Below are 21,747 nucleotides of genomic sequence, written 5' to 3' on the forward strand. Positions count from 1 at the left end.
GGGAGCACTGAGAGTATCAAATAGGCGGCAACAATAATTTAGAGCTGGGGGTGTTCCAAAATTCGGAAGGAGACAGGTTGAGCTCAGGGTTACCTTGTTTAAAAAAAAGAAGCGAGGTAGTGCTAAAAGTCTTGCGGCATATCATGCTCACAGAAACCCTTTCCATACTAAAATAACGTGAATTTGTGGTGCAGTGGGATCATATGATGAGCACACCGAGCGTTGGAGCTCATATACTGAAATATTTGACTATTTTGTCTCAGTGAATAAAATTGTGGCAGATATTGCAGTCCTACCTTTCCTGTTTACAATGGGGGGGAAAACCTTCAACCTATTGTGAAGTCTGTGCAGCCAGAAAAACCAGACTCGAAAACCTGTGGTGAGATTGTGGAGATATTGCAGGGTCATTTCACACCTAAACCTTTGGTCATTACTGGGAGGTTCAGGTTCTATACATATAACCAACAAGAAGGTGCATCAATCACACAGTTCGCAGCTACTTTGAAGAAATTAGCTGAATACTGTGAATTTAGAGGTGCCTTGAACGACACCATTAAAGACAGACTAGTGTTTGGGTCAAGCTAAAGAATATGGATGAAAGTCAAGAAAGATGCTTAAAGGATAGATCAGTGCACATACCATCAGTCCTAAGGCTAAGGCAGAATTAGAGAGGATAGTCAAGAAGGGGATCCTCAAACCCGTAAATTGTTTCATAGAGCATACAGTGTAGAAGCAGGCCATTCGGCCCATCGAGTCTGCACCGACCCACTTAAGCCCGCACTTCTTCCCCATCCCCGTAACCAATAACTCCTCCTTAGCTTTTTGGTCACTAAGGGCAATTTATCATGGCCAATCCACCTCACCTGCACGTCTTTGGGCTGTGGGAGGAAACTGGAGCACCCGGAGGAAACCCACGCAGACACGGGGAGAACGTGGAGAATCCGCACAGACAGTGACCCAGCGGGGAATCGAACCTGGGACTCTGGCGCTGTGAAGCCACAGTGCCATCCACTTGTGCTACCGTGCTGCCCCATGATTGGGACCTGCCCATTGTACCCGTGATGAAGTACCCGTGATGAAGAAAGGTGGTTTGGTACGACTATGTGATGATTTTAAAGTCACTGTCCATCTGGTACTGTGTGGAGAGCAGTACTCTCTGCCTTTAATCGATGATTTCTTTGCTGGGTTGCCTGGATGGCAGCATTTCAGCAAAGTCGACTGTAGTCAAGCTTATCTCCAGATAAACGTGGATCTGGAATCACAACAATATTTAACAACCATGACACACAAAGGGCTATTCAGACTTCTGTTTGGCACCACATCCGCACCTGGTTGCTCCAAATTCTAAGAGGCCTAGAAGGGGTCCAGGACTACTTAGATGATATTTTAGTTCGGGAAACGAATGAAGAAGAGCATCCACAACATTTAGATGCTACACTCCAGAGGCTAGAAGATTACGGACTACGAGTGTGATCGGATAAGTTGAGTTCTTCAGATCTTCTGTTGGCTACCTGAGGTGTGTCATACATGCGAAGGGACTGAAAAAAAATCACCTTTAAAAGTAAATGCCATAACTGAGGCACCCGCACCTCAAAACATAAAATCAACTTAAACCGTTTTTGGACTTACTGAACATTATAGAATGTTTGTCTCTAATCTAGCAACTATTCTCAATTCATTGTGCCAAAACAGGAAATGGAAATGGATGGATCAGTGCAAGAAGGCCTTTGTACAAGCTAAAGAGGCACAACTAAAGTCAGAAGTACTGACACACTTTGATCCAAAGTTACCCTTGCAATTGGCTTGTAACACATCACCATATGGGATGGGAGCTGTGGTTTATCACATGCCGAATGGTGAAGAGAAGCCAATAGTGTTTGCATCAAGATCCTTGAACAAAGCAGGAATGAACTATACACAGACAAAGAAGGAAGATCTGGGCATCATTTTCGGAATCAAATGCTTTTATCAATACCCATGTGGAAGAAGATTTACGTTACGAATAGATCATTGGCCACTGACAATGATACTGGGGCCGCACACCAATATTCCATCTCCAGCAGTGAGCCAGATGCAGAGATGGACATTGCTGTTGTCAGCACATACATACACGATAAAATATCATCAATCAAATCTCCATGGGAACGCTGATGGACTCTCTAGATTACCTTTACCTAACAAGTCGTCAATGAATAGTTCGAGTGGTAATATTTTATATTTCAAAGAAGTTGATAGCAATCCTGTAACTATAGGACATGTTAAAATGTATTCCTGAAATAATCCACTCCTGTCAGAAGTTATGGGATTCATGGCAAGACCACAGGAGCAAACCTGGAGTTGAAGACATATTTTACCCAAAGACCTGAACTAACCATACAGGCTGATTGTCTCCTCTGGGGAACGAGGGTCATCATTCCACAATTGTTAATGAAACGTGTCCTGAACCAACTATATGAAGGTCATTGTGGGATAGTAAGGATGAAGGAGGTAGCCAGAAGCTGTTTTTGGTGGCCAGGGCTTGATAGCAAAATCAAGGAGAAGGTGGCATGTGTTTGCCTTGTGCAAAGTGTTGAAACCTGCCGCCACTAACACCATTACACACATGGGAATGGCCAGAAGGGCGATGGCAAAGAGTTTATGAAGATTACACCGGACCATTCAAAACGTGGGATGACGTAGTGTGGGGAAGACAAGCTGATCAGCTTTTAGCAACTACAACTGGTTTTCCAGAGACAGAGTCAACAAAGTCCACAACAAACTGTTCCAGTGAAGACCTAGACATCCCTGAGAACCTGACAATACCAGAAGCAACTGTGAAAGACAGCACCCCAGTTGAGGACACCAACTCCCAGTCAACCTCCCAACACGATGTCGACTCTGGTTGAGACAAATACGGAGACGTCCAAACTAAACCAAAATCACCAGAGGTTGCAACCAATAATAAAGAGCAGAAGCCCGAGATTCATCAACAACCAAACAGAAATCGGCATCCTCCGAAACGTCCAACTTATTGACGGTTGCGTTTATTAATTGTTCATAGTATGTATTTTTATTGTTAATGTTAAATTGTGTTTCATTGCAGAGAGCCCTCTTGTAAAGAGGGAGGAAAGTATTCATGTTTGTTCCTAGTTGGAACAAGGTCACTCTAAGGGTCCAATCATGTGATGAATTGATGATATCATCAGCTGTTTGGACGGGCAAACGGGCAGTCTATCCTAACAGTCTGTAAACACCTTTCCAGTAAAGCTCTTGTTTGTACTTTGGTTGTCTGCAAGCCTATATTTTAAAAATACCACACCAACGATCTCTCCTTGGCGTTCAGCGAAATTACCATCACTGAATCCATCCACTATCAACATCCTGGGGGTTACCATTGACCATGAACTGAACTGGACTAACCATATAAATACTATGACTACACCAGCAGGTCAGAGGCAAGGAATCCTACAGTGAGTAACTCCCTTGACTCCCCTTAGCCTGTCGACCACCTACCAGGCACAAGTCAGGAGTGTGATGGAATACTCCCCACTTGCCTGGATGAGTGCAGCTCCAACCACGCTCAAGAAACTCAACATCATCCAGGACAAAGCAACCCTCTTGATTGGCACCCCATCCACAAACACTCAACATTCACTCCTTCCACCACCACTGCACAGTGACAGCAGTGTGTACGCGACAGAAATACCCAAATAAATAGCTAGCATTCATAAATATTTAGAACTGAGAAAATGGATACAGGCTAACAGTAGCCATATTGACCCAGAGCCTTTCATATACAGAATGGGCGGCACTCGGCTTAGCACTAGATATTACCTCATTTATACCATCGATAAGGTATCCTGGGGCCTCTTTCCTGTTTTGGAAACAGAGTTAAGTTTAATTGCCTTCTTCATGAGCAAGGGAAGAATAATGTTTACACAACCTGTTCTTATAGCCATTATCTATTCAGAAGATGTCCCTAGAGCTTAGCTCAATGAATCAGAATTGGACATTACTACTGGAGTGCAGCTCTATCTGGGCTGGAGGAGAAACAAGTTGTAAAAATCTCTGTTAAAAAGTTTCAAATTACTGAAAATATAAAGGAAATTTAAGTAATCAGGAATGATATTAGGACATAACATTTTAAAAATATATATTTTTATTCAAAAAGGATTTTGACTATAACAAAATGACAACAATACAGCAAACCCCAACACAATACAAACTCCAAACTACCTTCAGCCGATCCCCAGTCCACCCTCTCAACCCCCTATAAAGAAGGCAAAACCTGAACAAAAAGACAAATTCACCCCCCAACACCTGACCGTAACCAGTTCCCTGTAAAGGTGATAAAAGGCTGCCACCTCAAGTAGAACCCTTTCACCGACCCCATCATGGTATATTTAATATTCTGAAGGTACAGAAATTTAATCAAGAGCCCCAGCTATGCTGAGGCCTGAGGCAGCACTGGGGACCCCCACCCAAGTAAAACTCTTCTTTGCTTCACTAATAGCCCATAGGCTAGAACATCTGCCCAGAACATCTGTCTCTGCAGCACCAGCGAGTCCAAAACTCCAAAATGGCCACTGTTCAAGTTCACGCTTGTGGAAAGACCAAAACATGTGTGTATGCGTGTGTGTGTGTGTGTGTGTGTGTGATTTGCCAGCCCCCTGGAGCACTGCTCACACCTGTCCTTCACGCCCGAGAAGAACCCACTCATACGTACCCTGGTCAGGTGTGCTCTGTTCACCACCTTGAACTGGATCAGGCTTAATCTTGCACATTAGGAGGTGAACTTGACTCTGTGAAGAACCTCACTCCACACGCTCCCCTGCTAAAAAAACAAACGCAGCTCACCCTCCCATTTCCTCTTTACTTCTTCCAACGGAGGCTACACTGTCGGCAACATCTGCCCATACATATCAAAAGTCTTACCCTCCCCCAACTAGGCCAAGAACAGGACCCTGTCCTAAAATGACGGCACCAGGGGAAATTAAGGAAGCTCCTTGTGTAGAAAACCTACCCAAGGGCATTCCGCCACCACCTGTACTCCAAGCCCTAAACTTTCTCATACTCTGCCAGTATCCGCGGGACACATCCGCAGTTGGACTCTATTCTTTCAAAGGTCAAACGAATGATAAAGTCTGGCTGCTGTTTTGAGAAATCAGAATAGCTAAGGCCCTACTTTACTTGTCAAGATGTGTTGACATGTGATTCTGTAGGAATCATGGGTGGTTGCTCCGCCTCAGGCCAGGAGACCCCTATTTCAACAGTTACACAGTACCCACCCAGGGCAGATAAAAAATGAAGATGTTGGTGCACAGTTACGTTGGGTGGCCAAGCCTAGACAAAACCATTGAAGAACTAGTGCCAACGTTGCCAATTGAAGCCATCTTTGCCCCCTTCCACTACCCTTCACACCTGGGAATGGCCAGGTTGCCTGTGGACCTGGGTCATTGCTGACTATGTGGGACCATTCCTGGGCAAGATGTTTTTGATGCTGGTAGATGCCCATCAACTCAAAGTAATAATAATAATTTTTATTGTCACAAGTAGGCTTACATTAACCCAGCAATGCAGTTACTGTGAAAAGTGGCTATCAGTTCACTATATGGGGGCCACTACCTCAGCGGCCACGGTAGATGCCTTGCACCGAGTGTTTGCCACTCATGGGCTTCCTGAGTCAGTTGTTTTGGAAATGGCACCGTCTTCAACGTTGATGATTTCCAACATTTTCGCATATGACACACAAAGACAGCTCCCTACCACCCAGTATTGAATGGTCTGGCTGAGAGGGCCATTCAAACTTTCAAGAATTCCATAAAAAGCAATCCGATAAACCACTTTCCCAGAGCCTGGCTAAATTTCTGTTGTTGGATCACACCAGCTGATCTGCTCATGGGCAGTCAGCTGGGAACTCGATTGGATCCTGTTTTTCCAAATTTGGCGGGGAGGGTGGAGGCACATTAAGCTGCCCAGAAGAGTCAGCAGTCAGAGCTGAGAGGTGACAGGTCATTCCACTTGTCCTTGCCTGTGATCTTATTCATGGTAAAGAAGAAGCAGAGCTGTTTGATGCACTGACTCCATGACTCAATCCCTTAGTCAAATGGGTCTAGTTTACCAATGATAGGCATTTTCACTCACTGTTTAAATTATTCCTACTCTTCCTGAAGTTTCTCTACTTTCTCAACTGTTCCCTCCTCCACCGCCCCCCCCCCCCCCCCCCCGTCGATTCACAACGACTGTCAGCTACGATTGAAAACTTTTACCATGTCGCTAACGTGGTGACTCGAGACATACACTTAAGGTTTCCAGTAGTTAACAAAGGAGTTTATTGATGAAAGCCACAGAACACTGTACAGCAGTCCTAACACTTCAGCTCCCTGGTCAACATTGCCCGGGGTCCTGCTTCCAGGGCCCGGTGCAAACTCCCCTTTGTCCAGAGTTTGCGTGTCCCCGCGTGATTGCCCTGAGCCGATCATGTGGTCTGTGGAGCCTGCCCCCTTAAAGGGGCCACCCTATCACACGCCCTGAGAACCCTATATGTCTCAATAAAGTCGCCTCTCATCCTTCTAAACTTCAATAAGTACAGGCCCATCCGACTCAACTTCTCTTCATAAGAAAATGCCTCCATACCTGGGATCAACCTCGTGAACCTTCTCTGGACTGCCTTCAATGCCTGTACATCTTTCCTTAGATGCGCAGTGGGAAATAAATATTTCTTAAACTCCCGGAGGGAAAAGAAAACGCAGGGTGATGTGGGGAATAGGATGAGCTGGATTGCTCTTGCGGAAAGCCAAGACAGTCTCGATGGAAAAATGCCCTCTCTCTGCGCTGTAACTGTTCTGTGATTCTGTGATATAATAACTGATTCAGAAATCCTCGACCTTTCTGACATTCAGGCCAGTTCCTGTTTGGGGAAAAGAACATTGCCGACAAGATAAATAAATGTCAGGATCAGAGTGGGAGCCCGTATCGGAATAAGTACGCCCAACAGATCGCAACAGTTGACGATGAACATCACTTCCAAACCTTGATGGACAGCCTGGGAGCCAACAATCTCTTTAAAGAGTAAGTGAAACATCACAGCAGCACAATCAGATATTTGAAGCTCAGTTTGGTATTTTCATGCAATGATTCTTCATACATCTGAGCTCCAAATGCTTCATCCAACAAATTATTGTTTCTTATTTGTGTGACTGGAATATATTTTTAAAGGAGCATTTTTGGGGTGGTTGCTGGCTGTGCATTGCCATTAATGATAACCACTGGCCAGAGGTTATCCCGTCCAGTCTTTAGACCACCAGTTTAACTTGGTTTATGGAAGGTATTCTGAGAGACAGGATCTACAGGTATTTAGACAGGCAAGGGCTAAAATGGGGAAAGTCAGCATGGCTTTGTAAGGGGAAAATCATGTCTCACAAATTTGATTGAGATTTTTGAAGGGGTAACCAAGAAGGTAGATGAGGGCAGTGCAGTCGACATTGTCTACATGGACTTCAGCAAGGCCTTTGACAAGGTATCACATGGTAGGTTGTTGCAAAAGTTTAAATCTCACAGAATCCAGGGTGAGGTACAATTGGGTACAAAATTGGCTTGCTGACCGAAGCCAAAGGGTGGTTGTGGAGGGTTGTTTTTCAAACTGGAGGCCTGTGATCAGCAGTGTGCCTCAGGGATTGGTGCTGGGTTTGCTGTTATTTCTTATATATAAATGATTTGGATTAGAATGTAGGAGGCACGGTTAGTAAATTTTCAGGTGACACCATGATTGGTGGCATAATGGATATTGAAGAAGGTTATATAAGATTGCACCAGGTTCTTGATCAATTGGTCCAGTGGGCCGATGAATGGCAGATGGAGTTTAATTTCGATAAATGTGAGATGCTGCATTTTGGTAGATCAAATCATGGCAGGACCTACTCAGCTAATGGTAGGAGAGTTACAGAACAAAGAGATCTAGGAGTACAGGTTCATAGCTCCTTGAAAGTGGAGTCACAGATGGAAAGGGTGGTGAAGAAGTCATTCCACATGCTTGGTTTTATTGGTCAGAACATTGAATACAGGAGTTGGGATGTCTTGTTGAAGTTGTACAAGACTGTACATAGAATACTGTGTTCAGTTCTGGTCAGCCTATTATAGGAAGGATATTGTTAAACTAGGAAGAGTGCAGAAGAGATTTATGAGAATGCTACCAGGATGTGATGGTCTGAGTTATAAGGAGAGGCTGGATCGGCTGGGACTTTTTTCCGTAGAGCTTGGGAGGTTTAGGGGTGATCTAATAGAGATCTATAAAATAATGAGGAGCATAGATAAGATAGATAGTCAACATCTTTTCCCAAAGGTAGAGGAATCTAGAACTAGAGGGCATAGTTTACAGTGAGAGGGGAGAGATACAAAAGAGACCAGAGGGGAAATTTCTTCACACAGAAGGTGGTGAGCATCTGGCACGGGCTGTCAGAGGCAGTGGTAGAGGCGGGTACGATTTTGTCTTTTAAAAAACAGTTAGTTACATGGGCAGGATGGGTATAGAGGGATATGGGCCAAATGTGGGAAAGTAGGATTAGCTTAGTGATAGAAACTGGGCGGCATGGACCAGCTGGGCCGAAGAGCCTGTTTCCATGCTGTAAACATCTATGACTCTATGACTCCTCACATATTGAGGTGAACTGGTCGCAGTGCCGCGACAATGCCTCCTCCACCACCTTCATTTTCTTCCATTGCTCCCGCACCGTCATCTAGGTCTTCACCAACTCCACTCTCAGAGGAGCAAGGGTCTCACCTATCTACTCCTTAAGCGACATCATCATCTCTCCCGATGCCTTTCAAAATATTTTGAGATCAACCGCTCAAAATCCCTGGCCATTATTTCAGCCATGCTTTCCACCGTGATGGGCGTGGCCCGACTTGACAGGCTCTCTCCTGCCTTCTCTACCCCGGCAGCACTCCTCGCCACACATAGTGATGGACCATCGCTCATTCCCTTTCCCTGGATTCTTTTTTCTGGTTTCAACATTCTATAAATGCCTCAGACCTCCCCACAGCTTCTCACAAAATAACTTTCCCAAAATCTGCGTGCAAAGCACCAAGAAAAGACTCTAGCGGGAGCCACTAAACATGTGATTTCCACCTACATGCTGCAACCAGAAGTCTTCCACCTGCCCTTAATATACTTATAAAAAACACTTTTAGATTTTCAATTGGTTTACCCACCAATGCTTTTTCATAACAAAAACAGAAATATGGACAATCACAGCAGGTCTGGCAGCATCTGTGGAGAGAGAACGGGGCTGATGTTTCTAGACTGGATGATTCTTTGTCAAATACTTTTTCATGCCCCCCCCTTCGCTCTCCTAATTTCTTTCTTTAGTAACTCCTGCATTTTCTATATTTTCCATTGTTTTGAGCCCCCCATATCTGCCATAAGCCTCCCTTTTTCCCCTTATGCAACCCTGGATAGCCTTTAATATCCAGGGTTCTTTGGACTTATTGCTCACACCCTTCACTATCATGGGAACATGTTGGCCCTGAACTCTCTCTATTTCCTTTTTGAATGAGTCCCACTACTCTGATGTAGATTTTCCTACAAGTAGCTGCTCCTGGTTAATTTTGGACAGATCCTGTCTTATTTTATTAAAATTGGCCCTCCCCCAATTAAGAACCTTAATTTCCGGTCTATCTTTGACCCTTTCTGCAACTACCTTAAATTCTACTGTGTTATGATCACTGTTTCCAAAATGCTCCCCCACTGAAACTTCATCCACTTGCCCAGCTTCATTCCCGAAAACTAGATCCAGCACCGTCCCCCTCCTTTGTAAGACTTTCTACTTATTGGCAAAAAAAATATCTCCTGGATGCATTTTAAGAATTCTGCTCCCTCTAAGCCTATCACACTTTGACTATCCAGTTAATATTGGGGAAGTTGAAATCCCCTACTATTATTACCTGGTTTTCTTACAATTCTCAAAGAGTTGCCTGCATATCTTCCCTTCTATCTTTCCCCAACTGTTTGGCGCCTATAATACACTCCCAGCAATGTCATCGCCCCCTGTTTGTTACTAGGTTCTGTCCATATGCCTCTATTTGAGGAACCTACTGAAATACCATCCCTGAGTACTGCCGTGATGGTCTCCTTAATCAATAACACAGTTCCTCCTCCTCCTTTTAACACCCCCTCTAGCATGCCTGAAACCTCTATACACTGGGAAGTTCAGCTGCCAGTCCTGCCCTTTTTTTCAACCAAGTTTCTGTGATTGCAATAATGCTATAATTCCATGCGCTGATCAACACTCTGAGGTCATCAGTCTTACCCTTCTCTGCATCATTATAGTGGAGTATTGTTAATGTTACTGGGGGCTTTTCACAGTAACTCATTGAAGCTTACTTGTGAGAATAAGCTGTTATTATTATTATTATTATGATGTAATTCAGAGGCCCAGGCTAATGCCGGGCACAGGTTAAAATCCCATCACAGCAGATGGTGGGAATTTAAATTCAGTTAACAAAATCGGAATTGAAATCTCGTCTCAGTAATAAAAAAGAACAAAGAAAATTACAGCACAGGAACAGGCCCTTCAGCCCTCCCAGCTTGCGCCGATCCAGATCCTTTATCTAAACCTGTTGCCTATTTTCCACGGTCTACTTCCCTTTGTTCCCGCCCGTTCATATTGTCTAGATGCATATTAAATGATGCTATCGTGCCCGCCTCTACCACCTCCGCTGGCAAAGCATTCCAGGCACCCACCACCCTCTGCGTAAAAACTTTCCACGCACATCTCCCTTAAACTTTTCCCCTCTCACCTTGAAATCGTGTCCCCTTGTAATTGACACCCCCACTCTTGAAAAAAGCTTGTTGCTATCCACCCTGTCCATACCTCTCATAATTTTGTAGACCTCAATCAGGTCTCCCCTCAACCTCCGTCTTTCCAATGAAAACAATCCTAATCTACTCAACCTTTCTTCATAGCTAGCAGCCTCCATACCAGGCAACATCCTGGTGAACCTCCTCTGCACCCTCTCTAAAGCATCCACATCCTTCTGGTAATGTAGTGACCAGAACTGCACGCAGTATTCCAAATGTGGCCTAACCAAAGCCGATACAACTGTAACATGACCTGCCGACTCTTGTACTCAATACCCCTTCCGATGAAGGCAAGCATGCTGTATGCCTTCTTGACCACTCGATCGACCTGCGTTGCCACCTTCAGGGTACAATGGACCTGAACTCCCAGATCTCTCTGTACATCAATTTTCCCCAGGACTCTTCCATTGACCATATAGTCTGCTCTTGAGTTAGATCTTCCAAAATGCATCACCTCGCATTTGCCTGGATTGAACTCCATCTGCCATTTCTCTGCCCAACTCTCCAATCTATCGATATTTTGCTGTATTCTCTGACAGTCCACCTCGCTATCTGCAACTCCACCAATCTTAGTATCATGTGCAAACTTGCTCATCAGACCACTTATACCTTCTTCCAGATCATTTATGTATATCACAAACAACAGTGGTCCGAGCACGGATCCCTGTGGAACCTCACTAGTCACCTTTCTCCATTTTGAGAGACTCCCTTCCACCACTACTCTCTGTTTCCTGTTGCCCAGCCAGTTCTTTATCCATCTAGCTAGTACACCCTGAACCCCATACGACTTCACTTTTTCCATCAACCTGCCATGGGAAACTTTATCAAATACTTTACTGAAGTCCATGTATATGACATCTACAGCCCTTCCCTCATCAATTAACTTTTTCACTTCCTCAAAGAATTCTATTAGGTTTGTAAGACATGACCTTCCCTGCACAAAATCATGCTGCCTATCACTGATAATTCTATTTTCTTCCAAGGCGTCATCAATTATTGTGGAAACACATCTGGTTCACTTACAACCTTCAGGGAAGGAAATCTGCCCTGCTTACCTGGCCTGGCCTACATGTGACTCCAGGTCCTTCCTCTTAACTCCCCCCTGAAATGGCCCAGGAAGCCACTCAGTTTAAGAGCAGTTTGGGTTGGGCAACAATGCTGCCCCTGTCAGCAATGCCCGCATTCCAAGAATGAATAAAGAGAAAAAAAACCTTCTCATGTTGAAAATGATGGCAGTTCTGTTGCGTGATGTGCTTTGTTGGGTTGTGTACACTTGCAATATGCCCTTTCATTAGCAGGTGATAGTATTCTACCTTGGTTGCCCCTTTGTGGAAATCAAAGCTTGTATAAGTGTGCTGTGACCTAGTATAGTTTAACCTCAATTCAGCTTATCCCAGGCTCTATCCAGCTGCAACAAGAAATTGGCAGAGGGTTAGGAAAGTTAATTGCAGGCATTGTGTTTGTTATGATACATAATAAGGTGAAAACAGAAGGAATCCTTTGAACTGAAGGGCAGAACAAGCTTGAATATGCAGGTTTGTATGTCAACTCCATTTACAGTTTTGCCTTTGATCAATATCCCTCGGTAGCCTCAGCCAACAAAAATCTATCTGCTCCATGAATGATTGATGTTTTTTATAAAGCAGTTCTCTCTGATTCCTGCTAATGATACCCATTATTTATTTATACTTTTATGGGATGTGGGTGGTGCCGGCAAGGCCAGCATTTGTTGCCCATCCCTTAATTGCCCTTGACCTGAACGGCTTGCTCAGCCATTTCAGAGGGCAGTACAGAGTCAATCGCATTGCAGTGGCATTGCGCGAAGGGCTGGGGGGGTGGCTTGTGGGGCGGGGAAAAGCGCTCCTTCACTGGGGGGGGTCCTCTGATGGGGTCTGGTCTGGCCCACGATCGGGGCCCACCGATTGGCAGGCCGACCTCCCCCCCACCCCCGACCTACATTGTTGCGTGGCCGGCGCCTGAACATCGACGCCATGTTGAGTCGGGGCCGTCGCGCAGACTAAGTCTCCCGCACATGCGCGGGTTGGCGAGGCGCCCATTTGGCGTTGGGAAGGGAGGCTGGAGCGGCGTGAACCGCTCCAGCGCCGTGCTGGCCCCCTGTGGGGGACAGAATTGGTTATACCCGGGCCCGGTTCGCGACGGCGTTCCCGACGGCGTTCCCGACGGTGCGAACATTTGGTCTCCATTTTGGAGAATCGCCCCCCCCCCCATGTCTTTAAAAAGAAGCTGATGAGTATTTACTTTCGATAGCAAATGTTCTCAAAAGCCCACCCCCCTGCCACAAATCCTCCATTCGGAACAGTCTTCATCAGTCAGGTTCTGCCTCAGCACAGTGATCATTTTTATAATAAAGCATATCTATTTAGACATTGGGATTACGCAAATAAAAGATTTGGGGGCAACCATTCCCCATGTCAATGCCCTGACAATCAGAGCTGCCTGCCTGGTTCGAATTTGAACAAAAGCTTGGCAGTTACCTGCTCCCTGCTACACTCTCCACTGTACCAATCAGAGTCCACTTCTATCTAATCTCCACTCTCTCCTCTCACAGTACAAATCGTTGCTCCCTTTACTATTGACATTTTTTCAAACTGTCCTGATGTGTGCAAGATTAAAAGCTTTGACAGTAGAGCTCTCCCAAATTGGGGAAGGATTAGGGAACCATTGCAAGAGTCTATTAACTGGTTCACTCTGGGTTCTGGGAGGAACTGGGAGAGTCTGTGCATTTGCTTTGCTGTCTTGGAAATAAACCTGTTTTAGGTTCAGGCTAGCTTCAGACTCGTTCTTTCTTAACATGCAATGGTTGGAATTAACACACCTGCTCCTCCCCACTTTTTCAACAGCAAGGACATTGCTTCCTGTCTTCCAAAGTAGTCATATTGGACTCAACACATTAGCCATGTTTGTCTCTCCACAGATGTTACCGGACTTGCTGAGCATTTCCTGTATATTTCCGATCTCTAACATTTGCAGTATTTTGTTTTTATTATCGAAATAACCTCCAGTACTTTAACAAAAGCAAAATACTGCAGACACTGGAAATCTGAAATAAAAACAGAAAATACTGGAAATGTTTAGCAGGTCTGGCAACATCTGAGTCAACCTTTCAGGCCGATGACCTGTCAATGGGGTAGCACGGTAGCATTGTGGATAGCACAATCGCTTCACAGCTCCAGGGTCCCAGGTTCGATTCCAGCTTGGGTCACTGTCTGTGTGGAGTCTGCACATCCTCCCTATGTGTGAGTGGGTTTCCTCCGGGTGCTCCTGTTTCCTCCCACAGTCCAAAGATGTGCAGGTTAGGTGGATTGGCCATGATAAATTGCCCCATGTGTCCAAAATTGCCCTTAGTGTTGGGTGGGGTTACTGGGTTATGGGGATAGGGTGGAGGTGTTAACCTTGGGTAGGGTGCTCTTTCCAAGAGCCGGTGCAGACTCGATGGGCCGAATGGCCTCCTTCTACACTGTAAATTCTATGTAAGAAAAATGCTTATTTTACTTCCTATATTCCCAGCTAATTCAGACTGAATGCAAACTGGATTTATCGGGTGTTACAGTCTTATTCGTAAAGTGAAAAAAAAATATTTGAAAAAGTGACTTGCAGTCTGCCATTTTTAAGGGACATAGACAATGGAAGATACAATTATTTAAATATTTCTGCAAAGAGATACATGTTGCCGAAGTTTTTCAACTTGTACTCATCAGGACAAACGCAAGACTGCCAGATTTCATAGGATCACAAAAAGTTGTTAACACTGAAATTCACAGAGCTTTATAAAGGTGCTGCTCTTCTGGTTCCAGACAGTCAGTCCTACGTTGAAAAATACTTTTGACCAATTTTTCCACATTATTGTTCAGTTTTGATTGAAATAAAATTTCCTGTCTGTCCAAAATACTCTTGAGATACAGCCTCAATTATAAATACCAGAAGTTGGGCAGCATGGTAGCACAAGTGGCTAGCAATGTGGCTTCACAGCGCCAGGGTCCCAGTTTCGATTCCCCACTGGGACACTGTCTGTGCAAAGTCTGCATGTTCTCCCCATGTCTGCATGGATTTCCTCCGGGTGCTCCGGTTTCCTCCCATAGTCCAGAGACGTGCAGATTAGATGGATTGGCCATGCTAAATTGCCCTTAGTGTCCAAAAAGGTTAGGAGGGGTTATTGGGTTACGGGGATAGGGTGGAAGGGAGGACTTAAGTGGGTCGGTGCAGACTCGATGGGCCGAATGGCCTCCTTCTGCGCTGTATGTTCTATGTTGCCTGCTCCCTGGCAGGTACCGGTGGCAGAGCCTTCCTCACCTCTCCACTCCCTCCACCATCAAAGTCAATGAATCGTTAACCCTGGGCCATCCTGCCCATTGTTTCTGGATTTGGGCAGTATCCATGGCTGCAGAAAGAGGTCACTGAAGAGGCACCGCAGCCTGGAAGCACCAATTTTCTATTCTTAAACATGAGTTGTTCTGTCGGAGGACAAAGCAGTTGTTAACTCAAGGAGACAATCTGTCATTTGGGATAAAATAAATGAGCATTGAGAAGTAAGGACAGCCAGCGTGGACTTGTTAAAGGCAAAACATGTTTAACAAATTAACTGTTTTAAAACAATGACAGCTACAAGAACACAAATGAAATTGAAACTGAATCACAGAATGGGAACAACACGAAAGGAGACTTTTTGGCCTGTTGAGATTAGTTTGGGATTGATACAGGGTTATGGGGAGAGTGTGGGGCAGTGGGATTAGTTTGGGATTAATACAGGGCTATGGGGAGAGAGGGGGGGGCAGTGGGATACAGGGTTATGGGGTGAGGGGAGGGGGCAGTGGGATTATTTTGGGATTGGTATAGGGCTATGGGGAGAGAGGGGGGCAGTGGGATTAGTTTGGGATTAATACAGGGTTATGGGGTGAGGGGAGGGTAGTGGGATTATTTTGGGATTGGTATAGGGCTATGGGGAGAGAGGGGGTTAGTGGAATTAGTTTGGGATTAATACAGGGCTATGGGGAGAGAGGGGGCAGTGGGATTAGTTTGGGATTAATACAGGGCTATGGAGAGAGAGGGGGGGCAGTGGGATACAGGGTTATGGGGTGAGGGGGGGGGGCAGTGGGATTATTTTGGGATTGGTATAGGGCTATGGGGAGAGAGGGGGCAGTGGGATTAGTTTGGGATTGATACAGAGTTATGGGGTGAGGGGAGGGTAGTGGGATTAGTTTGAGACAATACAGGACTATGGGGAGAGAGACGGGCAGTGGGATTAGTTTGGGATTAATACATGGCTATGGGGAGAGGGGGGGCAGTGGGATACAGGGACATGGGGTGAGGGGGGGGGCAGTGGGATTAGTTTGGGATTGGTATAGGGCTATGGGGAGAGAGGGGGGCAGTGGGATTAGTTTTGGATTAATACAGGGCTATAGGGAGAGAGGGGGGCAGTGGGATACAGGGTTATGGGGTGAGGGGGCAGTGGGATTAGTTTGGGATTGGTATAGGGCTATGGGGAGAGAGGGGGGGCAGTGGGATACAGGGTTATGGGGTGAGGGGGGGGCAGTGGGATTATTTTGGGATTGGTATAGGGCTATGGGGAGAGAGGGGGGGGCAGTGGGATACAGGGTTATGGGGTGAGGGGGGGCAGTGGGATTAGTTTGGGATTGGTAGAGGGCTATGGGGAGAGAGGGGGGCAGTGGGATTAGTTTGGGATTGATACAGGGTTATGGGGTGAGGGGAGGGTAGTGGGATTAGTTTGAGACAATACAGGACTATGGGGAGAGAGACGGGCAGTGGGATTAGTTTGGGATTAATACAGAGCTGTGGGGAGAGAGAAAGGCAGTGAGATTGAGTTGAATAATTTGCTTCTGACTTCTGTCTGCCTCTGACAATCCTCTGAAATGTTAACTCTAACCTCAGGGTCTTGCTGATGAACACGCTAGACAATGACAGGTTGCTATTCCCCTCATAACCCCAGTGTGTCTTCGGCAGTCTCTCAGGGTTGAAGATGACTTGCTTGCATTCTGGAGAGGTGGGTTCTGGGGTTGTTGAGTTGTCCAATCCTGGATCCGCAGACTCTGCCACAGGTGGTGTTTGATGAGGTGGGTGGGACGCTCTGGATTCTGTGCTCTCTTTCCGCTGTTTACGCTTGGCCTCCGCGTGCTCCACACCGTGACGCTCAAAGTGATTGGCTTTTTGGATGATTCTTCTCCAGTTTATGCATTCTAAGGTAAGTGATTCCCACGAGTTGATGGGGATGTTGCATTTATTTAAGGAGACTTTCAGAGTATCCTTGCAGCGTTTCCATTACCCACCAAGTGATCGCTTGCCATTGTGGAGCTCAGAGTAGAGCACTTGTTTTGAGAGTCTTGTGTTGGGCATATGGACAATGTGGCCCACCCATTGCAGCTGGTCGAGCATGACCAGTGCTTTGATACTGCAGATATTGGCCTGATGCTCCTGTTGGTAAGGCCATCCTACTAGTGGATTTGCAGGATTTTGCAGAGGCTGCGATGGTGACATCTCTCCAAGGAGTTGAGGTGTCTGCTGTACATTGTCCACGTTTCTCACATCTGCTCTGTGAACGATGAGCTTGGTGGTGATTTTGAGGCTTCGATCATTGAATATTCTGTTCCTCAGGCATCTGAGAACTGCACTGGCACATTAGAGTTGATGCTGGATTTCATCGTCAATGTCTGGTCGTGTTGCGAGGAGGCTCCCGAGGTACGGAAAATGATTCTCATTGTCCAGGGGCCTACCATGGATCTTGATGGTTGGGGGCAGTTTAGTGTGGCAGGAGCGGGCTGGTAGAGAACCTTTGTTTTCTGAATGTTTAGTTTGAGGCCCATTCTCTCATTTGCCTCGGTGAATGCATCAACAATGGTTTGTAGGCGGCACGGTGGCACAGTGGTTAGCATTGCTGCCTACGGCGCTGAGGACCCGGGTTCGAATCCCGGCCCTGGGTCACTGTCTGTGAAGAGTTTGCACATTCTCCCCGTGTCTGCGTGGGTTTCACCCCCACAACCCAAAGATGTGCAGGTTAGGTGGATTGGCCACATTAAATTGCCCCTTAATTGGAAAAAATGAATTGGATATTCTAAATTTATAAAAAAAAAACAAAAAAAAAAAAACAATGGTTTGTAGCTCGGCCTCTGAATGTGTGCACACACAGCAGTCATTTACATACTGCAGCTCGATGATAAGAGGTTGGGGAGGTCTTGGTTCAGGCCTGGAGGCATCGAACGGTTTCCTGTTTGTCTGGTAGGTTAGCTCCACTCCAGTGGGGAACTTCAGGATGATGGGGTGGAGTGTTGCTGTGAGGAAGACGGAGAAGAGCGCTGGTGCAATGATGCAGCCTGTTTAACTCCAGTTTGCGCACGTACTGGGTCTGTGCTGGTTCCATTGGCGAGGATCACGGCTTGCATGTCATCGTGGAGCAGGCGGAGAATGGTGACGATTTTCTGTGGGCAGCCGAATTGGAACAGGATATTCCACAGTCCCTCACGGTTGACAGAGTCGAAGGCCTTTAAGAGATTGAAGAAGACCATGTACAGATTTTAATGCTGCTCCCTGTATTTTTCCTGGATTAGTCGTGCACTGAAGATCATGTCCATTGTCCCTCTTGATGGGCGGAATCCGCACTGAGACTCCACACTGAGACACTTGGGCAAACTCTCCCGGTTGTGAAGGATTGGTCCTCGGGTCCTGGCATAAGAAAATCACCAATCAGGTACCAGTCAAAATTCTACATCTTTTTGATGCAGTAGCCTGATCACATCAAGAGAACAGCTGACTGCTCAAGATGCTCCTTCAAATGATCAAAATTAAATCTGCTGGTGGGCAAGCACATTGTGACTCTTTTCTTTTGCTGTGTGTATAAGATATTGGGACTTATTTTTTAAAAATATTTTTTATTCTCCTTTTTCACATTTTCTTCCAAATTTGCACCCAACAATAAACAATAATCAGTAATGAATGTAATGTCAATCCCCATATCAATAACAATGATCCCATCCTCCCACCAAACCCCAGAAATTAGCCCGCAAGTTAACATAAATAAATGACAAAAAGGGATCAGTAATCACCCATAATCACCATTAACACATCAAGTCCCCCTCCCCCCAACCCTCCCAGCCCCAACCCCCCTAATGTTCGATGTGATCCAATTCTCGAAAGTGCATAATGAATAACGCCCATGAATTGTAGAACTTCTCCATCCTTCCTCTCAGTTCAAATTTGTCCTTTTCACGAGTTAAGGATTCCAGCAGGTCCCCCGGAGGGTATTGGGACTTCTATCTGTTGTTGCACAAATCATTTATTTTTAAATTTTATTTGTAAACAGTGAACATGGGAGCACACTGTCCTTCTGGCATATAGCCCTCATATCTTGAAATATTAGATCATCAAAGAAGATATACCTCTCAGTTTATACAAACTTCTGGCAGCCTTTTCCTTCATGTTGAATCTGATACTTCCGACTATAACAATCCACATAGTCTTTGCAAAATGAAGTGACTCATAAACGGAACAAAAGTGAGAATTTTGGAGCATGATTGTTAGTTTTAGACATTTAGGCGTCTGAACTCAAATGGAGATTTTGTCATATTGTTTACATTATATGGATTCTTTATGTTGCAGTGGTGGTCTCTCATTGTTGAGATATTGAGGCATAGGTGTTTCAACATAAACACTTTTATTGGTAGGCTTTAACTTTTTACAGTTCCAAATATGGCCTCGCAAGGTGTTGCTACCACCATGCAGACTGGCTTCTTACAAAGTTCTGTTCTAGACTGTTCTCTGACCATGTGACTACATACATCACACGGAGGTGGTGCCACTGGAAAGTCCTATGTTAACCCTTGCCCTGCTTGGTACCTTAAATTATAATGCATGCAGGCACATAGCATCACCAATATGACAGTTATTTAGATACTTGCTCAGTCAGATTGTTCCTGTTACACTGTTACATTGCAGCAGAGACACAGGCCATTCAAACCAACTGATCCATATATGGCATTGGTGAGGCCACATCTGGAATATTGTGCATTGTATTGAAGTTCGGATGTAAGATCAGAAGCAGTTAAGAGAAGGTTTACTAGAATACCAGACTAGTCAAGATTGAAGTTAAGCAGGGATGTGTCATCGCTCCCATCCTTTTCTACATCTTCATCACCACCATCCTTCGCCTTGTCAAGAACAAGCTTTCCAGTGGAGCTGCCATAGTCTACATGATGGATGGAAAAGTTTTCAACCTCAACTGGTTGAAATCCAAGAAGAAAATGACACTGACATCGCTTGTGGAACTGCAGAATGCGAATGACATTGCCATCGCCACTCTCTCAGAAGACAAGCTCCGAGCCATGCTTTATGCCTTTGCGGAAGCATACCAAAGAATTGGTCTCAGCCTCAACCTCAAGAGGGCGATACAGTAGCACAGTAGGTTAGCACTGTTGCTTCACAGCGCCAGGGACCCGGGTTCAATTCCCAGCTTGGGTCACTGTCTGTGCGGAGTCTGCACGGTCTCCCCGTGTCTGCGTGGGTTTCCTCTGGGTGCTCCAGTTTCCTCCCAAAAGTCCAAAGATGTGCAGGTTAGGTGGATTGGTCATGCTAAATTGCCTGTAGTGTCCAAAATGTTTAGTGGGATTATGAAGTTACAGGGATAGGGTGGAGGAATGGATCATGGTCGGGTGCTAGTTCAGAGGGTTGGTGTAGACTCGATTGACTGAATGGCCTCTTTCTGCACTATAGGGATTCTATGCTCTATATTCTATAACACCTAAGTCCTTTACCAATCCACCCCAGGGCAAGATGCGGTCTTCCCCTCCATCAGGATCAATGGAGAAACTCTACTAAATATGGATCATTCCCCATACTTGGAGTGTCACCTCTCCTCTAAGGCTGACATTAATGTGGAGATCTAACAGCGTAGCCAATCTGCAAGTGCCTCCTTTGGACACCTAAGGACAAGAGTCTTTGCTGACCGTGATATCTGTGCTGACACCAAGATTGCCATGTACAAGACGGTTGTTCTCCCAACAGTTCTATTTGGCTCAGAAACTTAGAATACATATAGATGGCACCTCAAGGCATTCTCTGCAGCAGCTGGAAGGACAGGTGTGCCAAGAGCACCAGCATCGAGGCCATGATCATCCTAAACCAACTCCACTGGAAGATGTGGCAGTGAGGATTCTGATATCCTAACACATGGCCGGAACAGTGGAGTTATTTTCAGATTATCAGGGCCTTGATGCTGTTGACTACTTCAAGGACACTGATGTTAACATGCCAGTCCTCCCAGCTGATGCGGAGAATCCGTCTCAGACACCATTGATGGTACCTCCCCAGGGCCTTGAGGTGACATCTTATGAGGAAAGGTTGGACAGGCTAGGCTTGTATGTGATGGAGTTTAGAAGAGTAAGAGGAGACTTGATTGGAACATACAAGATTCTGAGGGGTATTGATGATCATGTTTTCTGTTGGGGGAAAATCTAGAACTAGGGGTTACTTTCAGAATAAGGGGTTTCCCATTTAAGTCAGAGATGAGGAGAAATATTTTCTCTCTAAGAGTTGTGAGCCTTTGGAACTTTCTTTCTTAAAAAGGCGGTGAAAGCAGTCTTTGAATATTTTTAAGGCATATTCATGAATAACAAGGAGTGAAAGGTTATCAGGGTAGATGGAAATGTGGGATTGAGATTACCATCAGACCAGCTAGGATCTTATTGAATGGCGGAGCAAGCTCAAGTGGCCTACTCCTGCTCCTAGTTCTATATATGCCGAAGTTTATGCTCCACACTAGCCTATTCCCACCTCCTTCATCTCACCCAATCAGCCTAACCTATTTCATTCCCACTATCATGTGTTTACTTAGTTTCCCCTGATATGTATTTATGCTGTTCACTTCAATTACTCCTTGTGACAGTGTG

The 21,747-nt window shown here is 45.5% G+C and overlaps 1 protein-coding gene across 3 annotated transcripts in view; it reads left to right on the plus strand.

Moving 5' to 3' along the window:
• Window positions 1-21,747, plus strand: part of cracr2aa (calcium release activated channel regulator 2Aa) — a 123,043-nt gene that overhangs the window by 32,115 nt on the left and 69,181 nt on the right. For all 3 annotated transcript variants that reach the window (XM_038781279.1, XM_038781278.1, XM_038781280.1), the window contains one exon: window positions 6,882-7,050. In XM_038781279.1, coding sequence (XP_038637207.1) covers window positions 6,882-7,050 — 169 coding nt within the window. The remainder of the gene's footprint in view (window positions 1-6,881; window positions 7,051-21,747) is intronic.

Source organism: Scyliorhinus canicula, chromosome 20 (assembly GCF_902713615.1).
Source record: "Scyliorhinus canicula chromosome 20, sScyCan1.1, whole genome shotgun sequence".
In the NCBI taxonomy this organism is placed as follows: domain Eukaryota; kingdom Metazoa; phylum Chordata; class Chondrichthyes; order Carcharhiniformes; family Scyliorhinidae; genus Scyliorhinus; species Scyliorhinus canicula.